The sequence below is a fragment of the Coffea eugenioides genome, chromosome 6, assembly GCF_003713205.1.
Source record: "Coffea eugenioides isolate CCC68of chromosome 6, Ceug_1.0, whole genome shotgun sequence".
Taxonomy (NCBI): Eukaryota; Viridiplantae; Streptophyta; class Magnoliopsida; order Gentianales; family Rubiaceae; genus Coffea; species Coffea eugenioides.
Genome location: NC_040040.1, coordinates 50,602,168 through 50,624,750, shown reverse-complemented (window position 1 = coordinate 50,624,750; position 22,583 = coordinate 50,602,168). Strand labels below are relative to the sequence as shown.

General features: G+C 35.3%; 2 protein-coding genes across 2 annotated transcripts; both read left to right on the top strand.

Moving 5' to 3' along the window:
* Nucleotides 1-6,143: 6,143 nt before the first annotated feature.
* On the top strand, nucleotides 6,144-8,020 carry LOC113774827 (F-box protein At5g07610-like). Its single transcript, XM_027319460.1, has one exon. The coding sequence runs from the start codon at nucleotides 6,295-6,297 to the stop codon at nucleotides 7,831-7,833; it is 1,539 nt and encodes a 512-aa protein (XP_027175261.1). The 5' UTR covers nucleotides 6,144-6,294; the 3' UTR covers nucleotides 7,834-8,020.
* Nucleotides 8,021-15,308: 7,288 nt separating this feature from the next.
* LOC113773278 (dynamin-related protein 4C-like) lies at nucleotides 15,309-17,668 on the top strand. The gene has a single exon (XM_027317891.1). It carries the CDS (start codon nucleotides 15,420-15,422, stop codon nucleotides 17,442-17,444), a length of 2,025 nt encoding a protein of 674 aa, XP_027173692.1. The 5' UTR covers nucleotides 15,309-15,419; the 3' UTR covers nucleotides 17,445-17,668.
* The last annotated feature ends 4,915 nt before the right edge of the window (nucleotides 17,669-22,583 follow it).

The following is a 22,583-nucleotide window of genomic DNA, read 5'->3' as shown; positions in this document are numbered from 1 at the left end:
CAGCACCAGTAGCTAATGCAGCGGCACTGGATGAATGTAAGATCTGGAGACATTTTTGAAATGTTCTTCTCTCTATGCTGATGACCTGTGCTTGCTGCCTAGTTTTATAATGGTCTACGAGCCAATACTTTCAAAGTGGCCCTTGCCTAGAGAAAAAGGAGATAGATCTTATGAATACTCCAACATACCAGATGCATATCCAGCTTGCAATGGAGACTTGGACAATGCTACGTCCCTCAGTTCTTGACATTTGCTTGGGTTATGCTTTGCTGACACAATGCAATGATATACAGATTGCGTGGAACTGGGGAATATGATAAGTTTTTTGGTGAAGGGGTGTATAACTGTGCTGGATGTGGAACGCCACTTTATAAATCTACAACAAAGTTCGACTCCGGCTGTGGTTGGCCTGCTATCTAAGAAGACTGGTGGGTCCCGAGTGCTTTAAAAGTAGAAAGTCTTTTTAAGAAAATGTCAGGGTGTTAGATTGATGATGTCTTTCTTGCTCCCTCCTGTTTTTGTAATTAACCGAGACAGAAGGCCTTGAAATGATCGCATCAGTTCTTGAACCTGCTCTTAGCCTTGGAATCCCAATGCTCCTCCTGTCCAAGCCCCCGCATTGCTATCTGCTTGGCTTCTCTTCTTATCATTTAACTTATTATCTCCGGATCCTTCTTTCGACCCTCCTCCTCCTTCCCTCTAAATCTGAATGCTACTACTGCTGCTTAACAACAATAATTTGTGTAAGCCGTAGCCAATTATTAATAACGTTATGTCAAGGAAATAACCCCAAGGGAAGACTGAAGAGGGGAGCTATCGTACCGAGTGCTACTGCCACCGCCAATCTCTCTACCTCTCTGTACATTCACACATGGCAAAAGCCTTTTCCTTGGTCAACGACAGTGGCTGCCGGGGGAATTCAAGCCTCAACAATTGCAGCGACGACAGACCATTGCCTATCTCCTCAAACAAGGACTTCAACGTGCCGCTGCATTCTTCTCTCAATCTCCACAGCGGAAAGATGGCGAGAAAGAGGGCAGCTTCTGATATAGAAATCCAGCCGGTCCAACGCTTTCTCCGTCGAACTGCCTCCCCAACGACTACCGCGGACATAATACCTTTGGATGAATTTGGGGTGTGCTCTATCAATATTGTAGACACTAATACAGGTGTTATCAACAATCCTAACCAGCACCAGCTCCCTGACGACGTTCCCACCTACTCCACTACTATAGTGCTACCTTCTTGCACGGATTTGAGTGTGACGTCGTCGTCGGCAGGTGGGACTGGGTCCGAGTCTGCCTTTTCCACTTCAAGCTCAAGTAACATGATGGATTCCTTATCGCCTGCTCCTCTTCCTCACAATAAAAATTACCAATAAAAATCAAGGACAGTTTGCCAAACACAGAAATCATATAGCACACCTGTCGGCTGAATGTTGGCAAAAGTCGGGCAACATTTGAAATCAATAAAAATAGAGAAAAAAAAAAGTAAACATAAGTTAATCGATAAATTACCATCATAATCATTCTTTTATGCATAATATCAAACACATGACAGTGTCTAATTAACGGAAGCCAATAATAAACAGGAGGGAAGAACATTCAAACTAAAAAAAATTGCAACTAAAAAATAGGAAGAGAGAAAATGGAAACATACCTAGATTTTGTTTGCTCCTCTTCTGAATACCGGCAAAAGTGGGAAACAAAGGTATATATAAGGCTGGAAATAGTAAGTTCTGAAAGCTGTACCATGGATGATAACTCGGTACAGCAGCCATACCTAAAATCAGCTGTTTTTTGGGGGAAAAGAAGAATTCACGTGGATGAGGAGGATTTTTTGGGAGCGAATCGAAAGGAAGTACAATTAGTTGCCGGAGCAATTGGCAGAAAACTGAAGATTTTGCAGGCTCGCAGATTTTGGGGAAAAGAAATTTCAGTGACCTAATTTTTGGGGTAAAACAAAAATTCACGTGCGTGTGGAGGAATTTGTGGGTTGCAATCAAAAGAAAGGACAATTAGTTGTTGAACAATTGGTTGAAAATTGAAGATTTTGCAGGCTCATATAGCTGCCTACTAATCGACGGAAAGGAAGAGGCTACGCGACGCAAAGAAAGAGTAAGGAAACTCTGCTTCAATGAAGAAGAACTTCACTGGCTAATAAGACCAATTAAGGTGGTGTTGACTAACCTACATTATCAGCATCAGTCATACTAACGGCCATGACACAGGAACATTAGTTCTAACGGCTATGACTCCGTTAATTTATATTATAATTAGAAATATTTAATTTAATTTAATAACTATAATATAATTCAAAACACCCCATGTGATAAAAGGACACACAAATAGTCTACAACTATTTGCATTTGAGCAGGAAAATATAAAAGGAATAATTTCAAATGGACAAAAATAACCCTAAATAGTTAGCAACTATTTAAAGAGCTCCTTTTCATAAAAGGATTCAATTGACCTTTCTCACCAATTAAAAACCAAACAAAAGAATCAAATGAAAATAATTAAACTATTTTTACCAATTAGCCCCTAAATAGTGAGGAACTATTAGGCCTTTGAACTTGAATACCAAGGCTCAAATAGACATTTCACTCTCTTTAATGTCCAAAATAAAAAAATGAAATTTGTTTCCTCAAATGAGACCTTGACACTTGGCATCAATGGAGAACTTGAGTTGTTCTCTTATCTAGTTGGTAGATAAAGAAAGAAATACTATTTATAGAAGAATAATCTTGAAGCAACGAGACACAAACAACAGCAGAATCCAAGGTATGACAGTGGCCTCCACTTCCTTGTATTGGGAAATACAGAGCAGATTAGGAATCATAGACTGCATTAGCAACAGAACATTTATCTGAGCTCCTAAACTAATGGGACAAAAAAAAAAACATTACTGCCAAGTGATTGTACACTCACTCAATTAATGCAACCCCTTATGGTACAAACGCAATTCTGCTGCAAAATTTTCACCGCCTAAATTGGAAAGACTTGGGAGGCAAATTTACATATTTAGCTGCTCTAGAGTCCAGACTTGCAACGTTCAAAATTTCCGGAATTCCTTGAATCTGTCATAATTTTAGGCAACCGAGAAAGAAACTGCCAGAACCTAATCCATTAGAATTAGCGGAGGAAAATCCTATCCTTTCTTTATATGGTGGAAACTTGTGTTTCTTCCAACCTCCCTTTACCTACTTTCTGAAACTATGTACTTCTTTTTGGGATAATTTCACAAACCTCCTCTAAAATTTTTAGTAATTGCAAAGAGCTCCCTGAAGTTTTATAAAAATTATATATACTTCCCTTACTTTTACTATTTATATAACAATGTAGGTCCAACAAGCTAGATCTTCTCTCAAAAATCCTAAATTACCCTTTTCCACAAAACTAAGAAAGAAAAACATAGTATATTCAATCGTTTTCTTCCATGTTTTACACAAATCGACAAACTTAATCCCTAACAACCATCCAACCATAAGTTCCAAATCTAAATAGATATCTAAAAGATTTCAAATTGCATATACAATATCAATGCTTGCCATGCAAAAAAATAAAAATACAATACAAAAAATACACAAATAGAGACACATACCATTGACAACCAATTTTATACCCCAATATTAAATCTCAATACTCAAATATCTTTTTAATACAAGCTATAAAACCACCATTTCAAATATCTTATGACCTGAAAAATATTAATATCTCAAAAGCAGAAAATAAATTCTACCTCCACAATAAAATCATAATAAAAAATTTCTAATTCAATTGAAGAAATCCTTATGCAATTATTGACATTTTACAAAAAAATTTTCTTGCCAACAAGCAAAATATGACAAATTTCACATCTTTGGTTTTTCTTCCTATTTCAATAATTTATTTCATTATTTATTTCTCTATTTCTGCGAGACTTTTCATTTCTCTCTAGTTTGACACATAATCTGCTCCCTTTGTTAATTTTGCAATTTCAATTTGCTAATATCCATAAAATTGAAGATAATAAAAAAGGGTATAGTAGTATATTAACTAGAAAAGAAAGGAGCAAAAATAGACAAGAAATAGAAAAACAATTTTTTTTTGGGTTTTGTAAATCTATTGTTTTAAATTGAGAATTGTCTACCAAGTGAAAGATATTTTAGGTACTCTACTATGTTAGGGGAGGTAAGTGTAATTTATTAAACCTAAAGGAAGCCGAGTGAAATTGTTTGAAACTTTAAGGGAGGTTTCTGAAATTATCCCTTCTTTTTTTTTTTTTTTTTGTGTTGTTAACAGTTACACAGTAGGTGTATAACAACGGGCAAGACATGTCGTACACATGAAATTGCATCCTCAAGCAAAACGAGCTTTTTTTTTTTTTGGGGTTAAGGGAAGTAGCGAAACGAGTTTAATTACTTTCTATCCGTTTATATACGGCAAAGAGGATGATGTAGGAGAAATGGATAGATGTATGAATGGTTTTTGCACCATATTTAATCATACTTTATAATGATTAAAGCTCTTTAATCTTTCAAACAAAGTATCCACGCTCAAGAGTTTTCTGCTTTGCGATTAATCTATTTACTTTTTGCTGCGTTAGGATTTTAATGTTAGCCATTTATACAAGTGCCATGCAAAAAACAAAAGGTCAAAACAAATAAATAAGCTAATGGTATACTTTAATAGTGTACGTCTTGTTTGGATTGCATTTTTTTAGATTTTTTATAAGATAAAAAGATGATTGAAAAATATGTTCAAGAAAAACGTAGCAATTTTTCTTGCTGTCCAAACAAAGAGAATCCTTCACCTTAAACATTTAGCTAGGTATAGATAAACGCAGAATGAATAAATAGAGGAAGTTAAATGGAGAGAATCGATCAATTGGCAACCCCATATTACTAGCTCATATTTGTCCATATTTGTACTAGCTCATAACCTTACCAGCTAGTCTTTTCCCAATAAGATAAACAAGTTTGTGGGCATCATTCAAGATCAAGGCTAGCCATATGTTTATTTCACGACTTCTTTTACTTACAGCTCCAAGATTTTGATTCGGTGAGCTGTCAGAATTTGTTCAGGAAAAACAATTGAATATGAGATTAAACCAAAAAAAGGAACCAAGTTTATTTATATGGGAGGGAAAAAGGATTTTATAGTAGTGCCCCCACGTGAATGGGCTGGTGGTTGGCGCCTCTTTCTTGGGACCGTCAGGTCCTGGGATCGAACCTCCGCAGCAACATCGGCTTCTCCGTGCATCTAACGTGCTAGGTCTGGTTGGGGCGCTGGACCGGGCCGGAGTGGGATTAGTCGGGTCGCCTTTACGGACTTGACCCGGACACCCACTCCGTCGACAAAAAAAAAAAAAAAAAAGGATTTTATAGTATATATGGGACCATTTTAGAATTTCACCTTTATACTGGGCTAGTTTCAAAACAAATATTATTTTGAAAAATAATCACATACGAATACCAGAAGATCGGCCCCCTTCTTTTTTGTCGTAACCAACATTCAGTAAACCTCTAATCAACTATATTCCTCTGGACCCTCTTCCAATTTGCTCCCCAATTTTCCAAATTACAACACTTAACTCCATCTAATTTTCAATTTGGTTGAAATGATTTCATCTCACGAGTTGTACGATAGTTAATTCACTGAAACTAATTTATACTATCAAAATTACCCTTAACATTGAGCTCTCTTGAATTAATATTAGCATCAAATCTTTCTTCAACGGAAAATATAAACAATAAATAGACTAAATCTTATTATATACACTGACAATACATACACTATCATCGTTAGATATATGACATATATGTAAAAATTAAATTTCAAATTTCAAATTTACATAGTTATTGTCATCCAACGCTAACAATGTATACACTGTCAATAGAAGAAAAATTAATTCTAATAAATACATAATAAAATACTTATTTAAATTACAAAAAACAACGGTCGTGAACGCAACAAATCATGAAATATAACGTTTATATTTTTTTCCATAGATGTTCTTTGAAGAAAGAGTAACAAGATGGTACACTTTGTGAATTTGGCTCCAAGAACAACTGTGATTGCAAAGGCTAATTTCAATCAATTAATGAATCAGAGCATTTTGGTACTATCAAATTATGAGGGGTTAGATATTGCAATTGAAAGGAAAGAATAAGGGGTTAAAGTGGGATGGGTAGATAGTTGAAGGTCTTTTAAATACGTCCTTCCAAAAGTGCAGCTCTTCATTTTTGAGCGATCAGGTAATTTGGAACGCGGCTTTAGCGATCACACTCCACCACCGGCCACCGCTCCAAAAATGCTCTCCGGCGAGGCAGGAAATGCAGATTCTTCAGCCGAATCGTCGCAAGAAGAAAAAGCAAAATCTTCAGCCGAATCATCCCAGAAAGCAGGATCAAGAGGGCGTTTCATTAGGCACCTAAGCAGAGCCAGACGAATCTCTCTATCTTCTCAACCGCCGGTTCCGCTTCCCCTCGAACCAGCGAGCAAACTCTCACCATCAATACCAGAAACCCACCACTCTCAGGCAGCAGCGATCTTTATAGCCAACAATATAGATATCTTGCAACAAATTTTGCTTTATTTGCCCCCAAAATCCCTCCTTCGCTTCCAATGCGTCTCCAAGCAATGGCTCTCCATCATCTCGGACCCTGCCTTCCGCCGTCTGCACTCGCGGTTTTATCCCACCACCGTCGGGACTTCCTCTTCTGCCTCCGCTGCCACCGAAGCACTCTTTGTGTTCCCGTGGACATACAACAAGACCCCACAAGAGCTCAATTTCATCTCCCTCTCGGATGGGTATGTAAATCCAATGGCTAAAATGGTTTCCCACTTGAACAATTTCTTTGATAATGGTGCAATTGTGGATTTTCATTCATGCAATGGGTTATTAGCTCTGGTGTTCAAGTTAGATGATTGTGACGATCACAGAGAATTTGTGGTCTATAATCCTACTACTTGTCAGCATAGACTTATTCCTAAGTTCAATGGTTCTAAGCCCAATGATCCTCAGCTCAATGATCCTCATTTCAATGATCCTTACTTCGATGATCCTCATTTCTATCATTTTCAAATAACCCGTCGTTTTGAGGCTTTGAATATTGTGTTTGATCCTTCAAAATCTGATCATTTCAAACTTGTGTATATATGGCGGGATGATTACCATGGTGACACTTGGGATAGATGTGGATTTGCTGTCTATGCATCTGAAACTGGGATTTGGAGGGAAAGTATGGACACGTTGGAGATGGATCCTCCTGATTTACCTACTACTTATTTCGGGAATGGGGTTTTGTGGAATGGTGATCTCCATTGGCTCAACGATTTTAAGTATATGATATGTTTTGACTTGGATAAAGAATGCCTTCACCGAGACATGCCGTCACTTCCTGTCGAGTTCAGTGAGTGGGAATTTTGGTACTTTGGGGAGTGTAATGGGTGTTTATATGTTATTGAGGTCAACAACCCATTTGGGTTGTTGTTTGATGTTTTTGAGATGGAAAGGGACTATTCTAAATGGGTTCTGAAATACCATATCGATCTTGCTCCTCTAAGAATTCTATATCCATCAATGGTAGTTGAGTTCGTTGATCGTGCTGATAGGAGGCAATGTACATTTGGACCATTTGGTATGCTTTTTCTCCTCGAGGATGAGAAAGAGAAGAAAGCCAGCCTTGTGACAGCTTTTCCAGATAAGGTGATGCTTTACAAAATTAATGATGCTGTTGTTACAGAGGTTGCTGAAGTAGGGCCAGTGGACTTTGGGTATAGTTGGAAGAGTCACCTTAATCAATGGAAGGACATCTATAGACATATGGAGACCCTCGCTTATGTTTAATTTGGTCGTAAAATGTTACTATCTTCTCCAATGTACTTTGCTTTTGCCTACCAATTAGATATCCCAAAGTTACAGAAACTTTTGTGGATCTTAATTATGATAATTCTGTTTGTACATATGGTAATGAAGTTATGGTTTCAGAATGCTTTAGAAATCAATCTTAACATTATATCTTGATACTTTCATATCCTCATATCACCATTTATTCCAACTGTTCTTGAATAGTTTATGCAAATAATAGGACTAGCTGGTTGTAAGTTCTAAAAGAGTTTGTTTTCAGGACACTTATCTTGCTGTTTGCTAAATGGTTGTGATTTTCTTGAATGCGTGATTTAGCTATAGATTGCTTAGATATGTAAAGATTCTGTTTTGTGCATTGCTAGCTTTTTGGCCTGCTGTGCCACTGCCCCATTTGTTTTAGCTTTTTGGGTTTTCCAAGTAACTTGATGTACCTGTTTTTGCCCACCTCTTAAAATATTTCAAGCTCTGGAAATTGTTGTAGATCTTAACAATGACGTGATTCTGTGTGATACAATGATGGTATTGAAGTTGGGTGATTCTGTGTGATGCAATATTTGGCTTTCTAAGTAACTTGATGTTGCCTGTTTTTGCACGCCTATTAAAATATTTCAAGCTCTGGAAATTGTTGTGGATCTTAACCCTGATGTGATGCAATTATGGTATTGAAGTTATGCTAAGGATCTCACAACAAATTGTGGAAAGCAGGTCAGAATCACATCTGAGGTAAAATATATCCAACTTGCTAACTGTAGCTTTTGGTGCTGCCCCTTTTGCTTCAGGCAGCATTTGCTTCTGGCTTGATTGCCATCCAGTTTTCGCCTCAGATTTTGGAGCTGCTTTGGACCAATATGTGGGGAAACTTTTGGTTTGGTGCCAAATGATTTACTGCTAAACGATACACCTATAATGTATAGGATATTGGTGGAAGTTAAACTTCTTTGTAGATTTATGAGCCAACTGCCCCAATCACAAATAGTTTCACTGATAGAAGAGGCTGTGGAGAGGGTCTCACTCTGAAAATCGAACGATACCAAACACTTGCCGTGATTTCTCCAGTAATAATTTTTTTGTAAAATTATAGTGTCAGTATTGGCTAGGAGTACTATTGGTTTTCTGGTATTTTCTTTGTCAATCAGGAGGCTTGTTGGCTCTTAAAACCAGATCATTCTCATTTAGGTCCCGTTTGGCAGGTGAATTTTTTGGGTGTTTTTCTAAAATTTTACTGTAGCTTACTGTAGAAATTTTTAAAAAAAATTTTGAAGTGTATAAATTTTTGAATGTTTTTAAGTGTATAGTTTAAAAATTTTGAAAAGTTTTTTGAAGTTACTGTAGCTAAATTTTTTACAAATTTTGTAATTAAAATTTTTAAAAAACTTATAGTAGACAAACTTGACAAAAAATTCAAATGCCGAACAGGCCTTAGTTTATGAATGGCAATATTACTGTAGCAGGGGCTTGACTCCATGGGAGTGAGAATTTGTGTATGAAAGAAGAAAATTGAAGGAGAGATTGGCGTGAGGCCCAAGCATTTAGAAGCTCGGATTCACACCCTTCTTCTTCCTCCTCGCTTCTTAAGTCTCATTTTCTTCTCGCTTTTCAAGTCTCACGTCTTCCTTTTTAACAGGAAAAATTAAAGGAAAAAAAAAGAGAAGAAGAACTTAGCAGCATTTCCATGACCAAAAAGGAAAAAGTAGCAGCATTTACAGGGAAACTTTTTTCTTTTTGGTGTATTAAGTCATAAAACGTTAATCACATGATATGAAGCTGCCTATTACTTTCCTTATTTTTTGACACTTCCTCTCTAGTCTTAAGGTAACAATTCTCATAAGCAATTAAGCATGACTAACTAGAGCTGAAAAGCAAGCAATGTGAAAAAGAAAAAGAAGACGACTGACTATAAAGGGAAGACCACTTTATAAGTGACAAGACAATATGTGAAAAAGAATAAGAAGATGACAATAAGGGAAGACTTGGAACTTAGAGCTGGATCGATTCAACAAGAAATTTCCACTCTTTTTAACTTATTTAACTTATCTTAAGTGAAAGTTTAAAAGATTCATGAAGAAAGAAGAATCCAAAGAGTTAAGAACAACTTTTAAGAACCCCTTCATTCTTCTCCTAACGTATGATTTATGTAGCATGAACTTCCCAAACATATTTTTAGCATGAAAGAAATGTATGGATAGTGCCAGAAGGGAATATTGTTGTTCAAAATCGGTAAATTACAGATTCTGCAAAATTTTTTGTGGGGCATAAAGTGTTGCTGCATTAATTTATGGATATATAGCCCAAAAAACAAGGGCTATAGACACAAAAAAAAATGCCCCGTTTGGATTGCATTTTTCTGAATTTTTTGTAGAAAAATTACCTGTAGCGATTTGATATATGTGAGGTAAAAAGGTGATAGGGAAATGTGTTCACGGAAAACGTAATAATTTTTTCTGAGGAAAATCGCAATCCAAACGGAAATATTCTGAGATATACAAAGAAACTGCTAACAAAATGACAGACACACACTCACACACAATAAACAATTTTACGCATTCTGGTTTTTGTTTTCTTAATATTTACCTCCTTGGATTCTTCTTCACATTAATCTTAGTTGCATTTTTTTCTCTCACCATTAATTTCCTCTTAAAAAAGTTATAGTTACATTGAATTGGGTTCCGAATCCTCTGCAATTGTCCGTGCAACCGCAGAGGACGGTTTGAGAGATCGGATGATTGAGATCAGCCTATCCGAACTTGGGTTGGTCTCGATCATTGATCTGAAATTTATTTAAAATTTTCAATTAATTGTCGCGACCAACCAAACTTGGAATGGATCGATTGCGACTCTCAAGTCTCAACCGTCTTCTGCGGTTGCAGAGGATCCGGATCCTTTGGATTGTGGGATTAAACTGCAGGGCAAGCTTCCGAAGTCATGTTTCATATATATGATCGATTTTCCATGCCTGCCATGTTTACCTACCTTTGTACGATCGAACTCGTTCCTTTGCCTTTGGGTTCGCTTAATTCTTAAGCATATTTCCAGAGAAGTCAATTGACTCCAATGCCGTGTTTCCACCACAAGGAAACATAGTACACTGTAGTTTCAATTGAAAAGCTGAACAACTAACAAGACAAAAAAGAAAGCAACTCACATGTTCATGCAACTAACAAACCACTGGCCAATCGCTCATTGGCCACCAGGGAGGGGCTTAAGTCCCTTTTTGAGCTGTAAGTGAGGGGTCAAATCTCACATGTAGCAAAAAAATTTAAAGGTTGTGTCAGAACACTCCTTAGTTTAGTTGGATCTGTATACCCACTAGCCCCCTACCACAGCCTCCTTAGGCTCCCCCTCCCTCCTAAATTAGGATAGAGTAGGTTATACAAATGTATCGTTGCTAAAAAAAAAAAAAAATGTTCATGCAACTAACAAACATGCAAGCAACTTAGTTTTAATTGAAATGACAATTCATGTCACCCAAATCCAAGCAAACAATGAAAAATTTTCTTATATTTCACCTATAATGAACTAACTAATTTTGATATCACAATTAGAGTTATTTCTTCTAAAACAAAAAGGAAAAAAATCTATGGATTAATTTAAATGTACATATTAGCACGGAAAAGGAATGGTTGTTGTTTGTGCTTTATGTTGCATTTGTTTTCAGACAAAATTATAAAGACAATAGAAGATAAATAAAAAAGGAGAATACTCAACTACATCTGTCAATGAAATCTCAATCGATGACAATGAACATTCACATAGAAATAATTAAATATGATGGATTGAAAATACCCTTGTGAATCAAATAAAGAGTCCATATACAAAATGTATATATGTAAACAATTCAAAAAATGGTGCAAAAAAATTTTAAAAAAAAAATAATACAGCTCACTTCATACTACTAAAGAACTTCATCAAAAAGCTAACTAATTCAACTCATATAATATGATAAATAATAATCGTCTACTCATCAAAAAGACTTAGGTTTTATACGAAATGAAAATTATAGAAAACCTAAGTCTAAAGAAATAAGAAATACCATTCATGTATTATATTCTTATATAATTAACTAATTGTAATTCTACAATTAAATAATCAGTAATCATAAGTATTGATATTGCAAATACTATTCAGGAAGTGTTTAATAATTTAACCAAATCTTAGTTTCTTGGTTGTTAAAATCTATAATTTCACTAGAAAGTCCATCATAGATTTTACTTTCAATAGGAAAAAGACATATCTAGACAGATTACTAAGCTTGCAAAAGCATCGAATGAAGGAAAGTAGATGCATAGTACAGTAATCGGAATGTTAAAAGTCTAACAAGTCAATTCATGTTGTATTCTAATGCCCCTTTTAAAATTTTAATAGCACTCAAATTAGATTTGCCTCTCCCATGCTTGATATGTGCATATATATATATTTCCTTCTTAATAACATTAGTTTGAACTATATAAAAATGTGCAATTTTATAATTTAAGGGTAATCACAACAACCTTGATAAAACATGATAGTGTCAACAATTGTTATCAAAGTTCAATCCAAATTTAAATCAATAAAAGCTCAAAAAAAGTTCTAATAGCTTGAGGTCAAAGAGTTCAAATTTAAACAATGTTTGTAGCCAAAATTAGTTAAAGAAATTGAAAAATATACATAAGTTTATTATGAAGTAGATAATCAACAAATTTTAGTAGCTACAAAAATACTAGTATATTTTGATTACTATATTCACATGCAAAGCATGTGTAGTATTTACTAGTATGTGTGTTATATATATATATATATATATATATAAATTCATATCCACATGTTTCACTTTATATTGTGACATTATTAAAGATGTCTATACGTATACCATAGGAAGCCCCTATACCAAATTAGGTGAACAGACTTAAATGAAAAAAAAATAAAAGTAAAAACTAGTCGTAAATAATATTATTCCAGATAATATTTTGCTTGCATAATAAACATATTTCCCAACCCACCTTTTTATATTTCCAACCATCTTTTTATCTCACATACATCACATCACAAAAAATATTACGGTAATTATTCCAAATAATATTTCAAACTATCCAAACAAAACTCTTGTTGATTCATCATAAAATACAAGAAATCTTTTTGGTGTATTAAGTCATAAAACGTAATCACATGATATGAAGCTGCCTATTACTTTCCTTATTTTTTGACACTTCCTCTCTAGTCTTAAGGTAACAATTCTCATAAGCAATTAAGCATGACTAACTAGAGCTGAAAAGCAAACAATGAGGAAAAGAAAAAGAAGACGACTGACTATAAAGGGTAGACTTGGGAAGACGACTTTATAAGTGACAAGACAATATGTGAAAAAGAATAAGAAGATGACAATAAGGGAAGACTTGGAACTTAGAGCTGGATCGATTCAACAAGAAATTTCCACTCTTTTTAACTTATTTAACTTATCTTAAGTGAAAGTTTAAAAGATTCATGAAGAAAGAAGAATGTAAAGAATTAAGAACATCTTTTAAGAGCCCCTTCATTCTTCTCCTAACGTATGATTTATGTAGCATCAACTTCCCAAACATATTTTTAGCATGAAAGAAATGTATGGATAATGCCAAAAGGGAATTTTGTAGTTCAAAAAGGGTAAATTACAGATTCTGTAAAAAAAAATTTTTGAGGGCCATAAAGTGTTGCTGCATTAATTTATGGATATATATCCCAAAAAACAAGGGTTACAGACACATAAAAGTATGATTCTGAGATATACAAAGAAACTACTAACAAAATGACATGTATATAAATTAATTGATATCCACATGTGGCACTTTAAAGATGTCTATACGTATACCATAGGAAGCCCCTAATACCAAATTAGGTGAACACACTTAAGCCCATTTGGGATTGCGGTAACTTATTGAAAATTACTTTCCTAACAGAACTTTTAATAAAAATATTTATTAACTTAGTGCTTTTAAATATATTGTTTGAAATAAATATTTATTGTATTGGATAATATGTAATTTAAAAATTTTTTAAAATGTTTATCTCTTTATTTGGTTCATAATATAGGGTAAAATGATTAAATTTGATGTTTTATTTTTTAAATCACAAACGATACTTTAAAAGTACCAAATTTGATCTTTTGTTAAAAGTACTTTTAACATAAAAAATTCTACTCTTATTTTTATGGGATGATACTCACCAAACATTTCAAAAGTACTTTTAGCACCTAAAAGTATTTTTTTTAAACTAAAAGTATCGCAACCTCAAACAGGACCTAAATAAAAAAAATGTAAAAACTAGTCATAAATCTTGTTGATTCATCATAAAATACAAGAAATAACAATCTTATAGAAAACAGTTCAATTTTATGCATCCTTATGGTTTTTTTCCTTAATACTTACATCCTTGGATTCTTCACATCAATCTTAGTCGCATTTGAAAGATTTTCCCTTCATTTTTTCTCTCTCCATTAATTTCCTCTTAAAAGGTTTTATACATTATCGAATTGGGTTCCGAATCCTCTGCCATTATCGATGCAACCGCAGAGGACGGTTAGCAGATCGGATGATCGAGATCAACCTATCCGAACTTGGGTTGATCTCGATCATTGATCTAAAATTTATTTGAATTTTAAATTATTGGTCACAATCAACTAAAGTTCAAATGGATTGATCTCGGCTCACAACCGTCTTCTGCGGTTGTAGATGCAACCGTAGAGGATCTGCATCCCCTAGATCGTGGGACGAACGTGCAGGGCAAGCTTCTGAAGTCATATTTCATTTTTCCATGCCAGCCATGTTTACCCACCTTTGTACGATCCAACTAGTTCCTTCGCCTTTGGATTCTCTTATAGCTAGTATGGGAGTTTAGAATAGAAAAGAAAAGAAGAGAAATGATAAGTTAGAAAAGAAAAGAAAGAATCAAAATTTCTATCTAAGTTGTCTGGAAGTTTTAAAAAAGAAAAAAAAAAGTGAATAATTTTTTTTTGTTTGGAAGTTGAATACAAAAGAAAGAAAAAGATACTTAAACAAATTATTTTATAAATATGCCCTTTCTATAAACAAATGTGAGAGGGATTCATCCAGTATTAAAATGTTTTATATCAGAATTTTAAGAGTAATTTGGTTATATTGAAAAATTTACTTAAACTTCAGTCCGTTCCTTCCCTTTCCGCCCAATATTGAGCGGAAAGTTTTCCAAAAGATGGAGGGCAGTGGAATCTTTCCTAATCTTTTCTTTTCCTTTTCATTTTAACTCCCAAACAACCTTCTCCTTTTAACTCGCAAACAATAGAAAAACTTTTTTATCCCTTCAAAACCTTTCTTTTCTTTTCATTTCCCAAACTAGCTATTAATTCTTAAGTCATTTCCAAAGAAGTCAATTGACTCCAATGCTGTGTTTCCACCACAAGGAAACACCAGTACACTAATTATTGGATCCCTATAAATTCAGCCACAAGTCCACATTTGCTATCACCTGACCTGAAATTCACTAGCTCCTTTCATCTCTTTCCTTCCCTCTAAACTTTCCGACCTTTTTCACCTGCAACATTACAGTCGAAATTCTGAAAACCAACAACCACAACAAACATGGGTGCACTAATCAATGGCTCCGATTTTGCTTCTGAAGAAATCACCAAATCCCTCGTTGAAGTTGATCATGATCAACAAGAACCACTAGCAATCCAGGCCCCCATTGTATCATCCTACAATGAACGCATTAGGCCCTTGCTTGACTGCGTAGACAGGCTGCGAAGCCTCAAAGTCATGCAAGAAGGAATCCAGCTTCCAACAATTGTTGTTGTTGGAGATCAATCTTCAGGAAAGTCTAGTGTTCTAGAGTCGCTAGCAGGCATTAGCCTGCCCAGAGGACAGGGGATTTGCACGAGGGTTCCCTTGGTTATGAGGCTGCAAAGTCATCCCAGTCCCCAGCCGGAGCTGAGCTTAGAGTTCAATGGAAGAGTTGTTTCAACTGATGAGGAACATATTGCTGAGGCCATCAGCGTTGCAACTGACGAGATTGCTGGCAGAAGTAAGGGGATATCAAATGTTCCCCTGACTTTGACTGTTAAAAAGGATGGTGTCCCTGATCTTACTATGGTGGATTTGCCTGGGATTACTAGAGTTCCAGTTCACGGGCAGCCTGAAGACATCTACGAGCAAATTTCAGCAATCATTATGGAGTATATCAAACCAGAAGAAAGCATAATACTTAACGTTTTATCTGCTAGTGTTGATTTTTCGACCTGCGAATCCATTCGGATGTCCCAGAAAGTGGACAAAACCGGCGAAAGAACTCTAGCTGTAGTCACCAAGGCAGACAAGGCCCCTGAAGGCTTGATGGAGAAGGTAACAGCCGATGATGTGAACATTGGCCTTGGATACGTCTGCGTGAGAAATCGTATTGGCGACGAATCATACGAGGAAGCTCGAGCTGAAGAAGCTATGCTTTTCCAAACACATCCGCTGCTGTCCAAGATTAACAAGTCTATAGTTGGCATCCCTGTTTTAGCCCAGAAATTGGTGCAAATTCAGGCAACTATAATTTCAAAATGCTTGCCAGATATCGTGAGGAAGATCAATGACAAGCTAGCTGCAAGTGTAGCAGAGCTGAACAAGTTGCCACAAAAGCTGAACTCAGTTCCTGAAGCGGTGACTGCTTTTATGCGTATCATATCTTCAGCCAAAGAGTCGCTGAGGAAAATACTTGTCAGAGGGGAATTCGACGAGTATCCAGATGAAAAAGAAATGCATTGTACTGCAAGACTGGCAACGATGCTGAGCGAGTACTCTGACGAATTGCAGTCCATCTCTATCAAAAGCGAACAGAAGCAGAACTTCTTGGAGGAAGAGATTAGCATCCTGGAGGAAGCCAAAGGTATAAGCTTACCTAATTTCCTTCCTCGCGCAGCTTTTCTCGCTTTACTGCAAAAAAGGGTCAAGGCCATTTCTGCTACACCAGCTGAATTTGTGAACAAGTTCTGGGAGTATTTACAAGGGGTGCTGGTCCCTGTCTTGATGAAGCACTCTGACAACTACCCACCACTCCAATCTTCAATCAGAAGAGCTACCCAAAATCTTGTTTCCAAGAAAACGGAGCAGTCAGTGGATTGGGTACTGCAGATTATAGACATGGAGAAACTCACCGATTATACCTGCGATCCTGAATACTCTGCAACCTGTCATAAACTGATGGCAAGACAGGACACATTCATGGAACTTATTAATGATCATTGGAAGCCTACAAGCATGGAGATTGATGGTTTTGGTGTGGTTGAAATCGGGCATCTAAGAAATCATGTGCTGGTTGCACGACAAGCTTTTGATCTGAAAATGCGGATGACTGCTTATTGGAAGATTGTTCTGAGGAGGTTGGTTGATTGCATGGCTCTGCATTTACTCTTCAGCATCCAAAATCTGGTGAACAAAGACATGGAAGCTGAAATGGTGAACGACTTGATGGGACCTTACGGGGGTGGAGTGGAGCGGATGTTGGAGGAATCTCCATCTGTTGCTGATAGACGTTGCAGATTGAACAGAAGCATCAAGCTGCTGAGGGAGTCTAAAGAGACTGTTGCAGGGATAATGGACGGTATCGCTGCTTATGGCGATTAGATTGATCATAAATCATATTAATAAGCATTATTGTTGCTTTGTTGCCTTTTTTCTTTTAATTGTGGTTTCTTGGATTCCCAAGAACTTGAATGGAGTTGTTAGTACTGGCACAATAGAAGCTACTGTATTATGGTATATGCAGAATTAATGTAATTTTCAGTTGGGCAATTTAATACATATTAGTTGATATGGTTGATATAATATGAAGTCGTCTAATTTGTACTGCTGCTTTTAAGGATTACTAGTTTCTGGGGGAAGCCCAAATAGAGCTTGAAATTGTGCAATTACACTCTAAAACTGGACTGTATTGGGGACTTGTCATTTGCCTTTACTTATATGTAGTACAAGAGATGCACATAATTCGAGCGACAAGAAACACACAAAGCAGAAAAATCAACAATATTGCAAAACCAAAAGGGCAATTACCTTGTCAACTAGATCATCCAAAAAAGGCCCCAATCGAAGGAAAGATATGGCGAGCTCACCAAGAACACCAGTTCCAACTTTGTATTTCTTGATAGGGCAAAAAAATCTCCTAGTGCTCGTATCTGACTTTTGACCGTCAAAGGGGACAATGGCAAACCAAAATCAAAGCCTAGGAACGATAGGAAACCAACTGGAAGAATGACAAGCAAAACCCACGCCAAATCTGACACAATTCCTTTTTTCGGTCAAATGCCATGATAGCGGGTGCAAATTTCTCGGCTTGCACGTCAAACTAGCTTTAAATCTGACAGAGAAACAATCAGCAAGTCTGCGACCAGTACTGCGCTCCAGCAAGTCTAAAGAGCAGGCTGCAAGCAAGATCATGATTCATGGATCATTGGTAAGGATGGGGGGGGGGGGGGGTTCGGGCCGTCGGGTGGGGTGTCACTAACCCACATCGAAACATCGCAGGATCTTTATTTTACATTTAAGGTCTATAAGGATCTCGTTCTATCATTAATTGATTAAACATGAATTTTTTATAAAATTTTTTAGATTATTTTTTAATCAAATTAACTCCTGATTATTTCTAATCTAATTAATTACGTATCTTTGAAAAAAAAAAAAAAAACAAGATCATGGATTTGGAGCATCCAAAAGGGTAGCAACATATATATATATATATATATCGGACGGGACGGGACAAGCAAAACCCCACGCCAAATCTGACCCAATCCCCTTTTTCGTTCAAATGGTATGATAGTGGGTGTAAATTTCTCGCTGGCTTGTCAAACCAGCTTTAAATCTGACAGAGAAACAATCAGCAAGTCAACAAAATCTGCGACCAGTACTACGCTCCAGCAAATTTAAAGAGAAGGCATGCAAGCAAGATGATGGATTTGAAGCATCTAAAAGGCTAGCAACATATATATATATATATAGGTTAATTACATTTACCTCCCTTGAGGTTTGATCAAATAACGAATCGATCCCTGAAATTTGGACAAATAACAGTCTACCCTTTTGAATAACCAGACATTTAACAATTACTCACCTGCTGTTAAGAGATGTTAGTGATTCTACTTGACATCAGGAAAAAGAAAACTTGGAATAACGAAATTGCCTTTATTGTATCCAGCTGTCATCAAGATTAATTATAGTTTCGAAAATACCCTTTTCATTAAAAATATATATATATAGTATTGGGATTATAATTCTTTATCATGTACATCCCAATCACGTTTGACTTGCTTACCTTTATCTGTACAAAAAGAGAGAAGAAAAAGACTTCCCCCATTTTTCCCCAAGTTTAACGAGCACAAAACCTTCAAGATAAAATTGGTTAAATAGCGCCCAAAGGAAAACTAGTATGTTTTGTATTTAACATAAATTAAATATGCGAAAGTTAAAAAAAAAAAAATTACCCATAACATACCAGTTCTTTATGGAAAATTGGCAGGTTTTGTATTTAATGCGCTATTTAACTAATTTTTCATATTTAAACAAATTTACGAAAATTAAAATAATGTATTTGAAAGTTGTGCTTTTTAAAATAACGTATTTGAAATTTACGAAAATTAAAATAATGTATTTGAAAATTTGAGTCTTAAATATGAAAAATTGGTTAAATAGCGCGTAACATACCAGCTCTTTATGAAAAACTGGCAGGTTTTGTAGTATATTTTGTACCAACTCTTTATAGGAAACATACCAGCTCTTTATGGAAAAATTGGTTAAATAGCACCCAAAGAAAAACTAGTATGTTTTGTATTTAACATAAATTAAATTAAATATGTGAAAGTTAAAAAAAAAAAAAAAATTGCCCATAACATACCAGCTCTTTATGGGAAACTGACAGGTTTTGTATTTAATGCGCTATTTAACCAATTTTTCATATTTAAACAAATTTACGAAAATTAAAATAACGTATTTGAAAATTTGAGTCTTAAATATGAAAATTTGGTTAAATAGCGCATAACATACCAGCTCTTTATAGAAAACTAGCAGGTCTTGTAGTATGTTTTGTACCAACTCTTTATGGAAAAAATTGGTTAAATAGCGCCCAAAGGAAAACTAGTATATTTTGTATTTAACATAAATTAAATATGTGAAAGTTAAAAAAAAAAAAGAAAAGAAATTGCCCATAACATACCAGCTCTTTATGGGAAGCTGATGTTGGGATTGTGGGGGTTGAAGTGATAAAGTTTCTGTCTATATTGTTTCCCGCCTAAAGGCTAAAATGGTAAGTACATATTTCTATTTTTATGTCTTTAAAAATTGATGGAAATCAATAAGGGTTGTTTAGACTTTAGGCTATTTCCGTTCCATATAACTGACAAACTTAGCGTGGGAGAGTAATTTGTTATTTGTCCAAATCTCAGGGATCGATTCGTTATTTGGTCAAAGCTCAAGGGAGGTAAATGTAATTAACCCTATATATAGCTTCATATCTGTAAGCTCTCTTTTATTTTCTTGTATTCCTATCATTCAATCAAATGGTCGGCTGAGCCGCCTTATATCCATTTACTTATTCTTCTTTTATTTGTTTTGATTATACTAACCATATATGGCTGGTTATACCGCCTGAACTAACATTCTAACTTGTCTTTAAATATTATTATATTTTGTTTATACATGGCTGGTCTAACCGCCTATACTAACTAGTGGCAGTCCGGCTGCGACCCACTTCCTAACTTTTATGCTTTCCTCCTCTATTCTTTACTTGTTCCTGGTTTAAGGGGCTAACCCCTCATCCCGTCTGGTATCAGAGCCAGAGGGGGAAGTGGGGAGATGGCTATCTTTCTTTACTTATTATGATGTTGGTAGTGTAGATCTACAAGTTTATATCTTCCTGATGAAATTTATTAACTTCGTGATTACGATCTTTCTTATTTATGCTACTGATAGTGTAGATCTACAAGTTTAGATCTTATTAGATGAGACTGGTTAACTTCGTAATTACCATCTAATGTATTCAAGCTTGTTATAATTTTGATAGTTCTGATTTCATGACTTTGGATCTGATTGAATGACATGGATCCAGTAAGTGCCAACGTCCGGTCCAGGTAAGACCATGGGATTTGGCTCTGTAGGGGCGTTGAGGTTCTTGGGACGTACTCCAAGACGGGGAAGTGTCACAAGATCAGATCCAGGGAAAATGGGTTTTTACTAATCAATTTTATGATTTAGTTTGGAAATATGGTCGTCATGTATAGTTAATCTTTCTCAAAAGATTTAGATCTATTCTCGTAGGTTTATTTTTACTATCTTTAATATGATGGAAATATGGTCGTCATGCATAGTTAATTCTTTTCAAAAGGCTAGATCTTTTCTTGTAGGTTTCACACTATCCTTTATAATCTGATTAAGAAAAATGGTTTATCCTCCATGGATTCCGAAGGATTCTGTGCCAAAGGGAAGAGGATTATAAGTCTTCAAAATCATTTAAGTGTTTGTTTATTTTATTTATTTTCTTGTTTTAATTTTCAATGACTTCTCCAGTTAAAGCATATTTCATAAATTCTAGTTCTTCTTCAAACAATAAATCTTTGAATAAACTTCAAACTAGAATTGTTCAAATTGAGCAGTCAATTCTTATTCAAAGAAAACTTGAAAATAACCCTTCTGAATTCCAGATTAATGAACAACACATTAAATCTGAATTCTTTGCAAACCACAACCATTTTAAAAGAAAACAATTTTTTGACAGATATAAGGGAGAAGCCCGAAAGAATATTCAAGAAAACTTTTATGACTTTTTGACAAAAATAAAACAAAATATTCATTTCTTTGACTGGTATGAGTCTCAAACAACTAAAGAGTCTGCACCAGAACTCAAAAATCCAGTTCAAAACATTTCAAAACCTGCATCCTCTATGTCAAAACCTCAGGGTTCTACTTTAGATCCCGTAAATCCAATTCAAACTAAGCCAAAAGTTATAGATCTATCTCAAACAGATTCTACACAAGAACCTTTAGATCTATCCATAGATCTGTTTCAAACAACCCAGACACTACAATCCTCTCATAAACTCTCAGAATCCATAGATCCATCAAAATCAAACTATATAAACCCAGTAGATATAGATCTACCAGATACTCCCGAAGATCTATCAAACCCAGTAGATTTACCAAACCAAGGGTCTGTTGAAACTTCTAAACTTTTGATTTCCGCACAATCATTTGATAATTCTGTTAATTCTACTAGTATTGGTATTAAAAAAGACATAGGAAATTCCTTAGACGTAGGATATTCCTCAATAAATGTCTTAACTAAGAATCAACCTAGTACGAAACCTATAACTGATAAAAATGATTTGTTCAAATCAATTATTAAACAAGAAACTGCTAAAATTCCCTCTCAACCTTTTTCCAAACCAATGGTTATTAGAAATTCACCAACAAAGATTGTTTCATTTAAACAAGAAAACCAGTTAGTTGAAACCCAGTCAACTAAAGATATAATTCAAAATTCTTTACAAATATTTATTTCAAACTTATTTCGTGATTTTAATATCTCTTCCAATAATAAACATATTTATCGGAAAAATTCAAAAGAAATTCCTGCAAACAATGATCAGGGAGAAATTCCTAAATTGTCTATATATTCTTTCATAACTTACAAACAGTTGCAGCTTGATAAGCTAAAGTTACTTAATATCGAGTACCCAAGCCTCAAGGTGGAATCATGTACAGAAAAAACATGGTTATCCA

Coding starts and splice junctions, on each gene's coding strand:
- LOC113773278 (XM_027317891.1), top strand. CDS start 15,420: ATGGGTGCACTAATCAATGGCTCCGATTTTGCTTCTGAAGAAATCACC.
- LOC113774827 (XM_027319460.1), top strand. CDS start 6,295: ATGCTCTCCGGCGAGGCAGGAAATGCAGATTCTTCAGCCGAATCGTCG.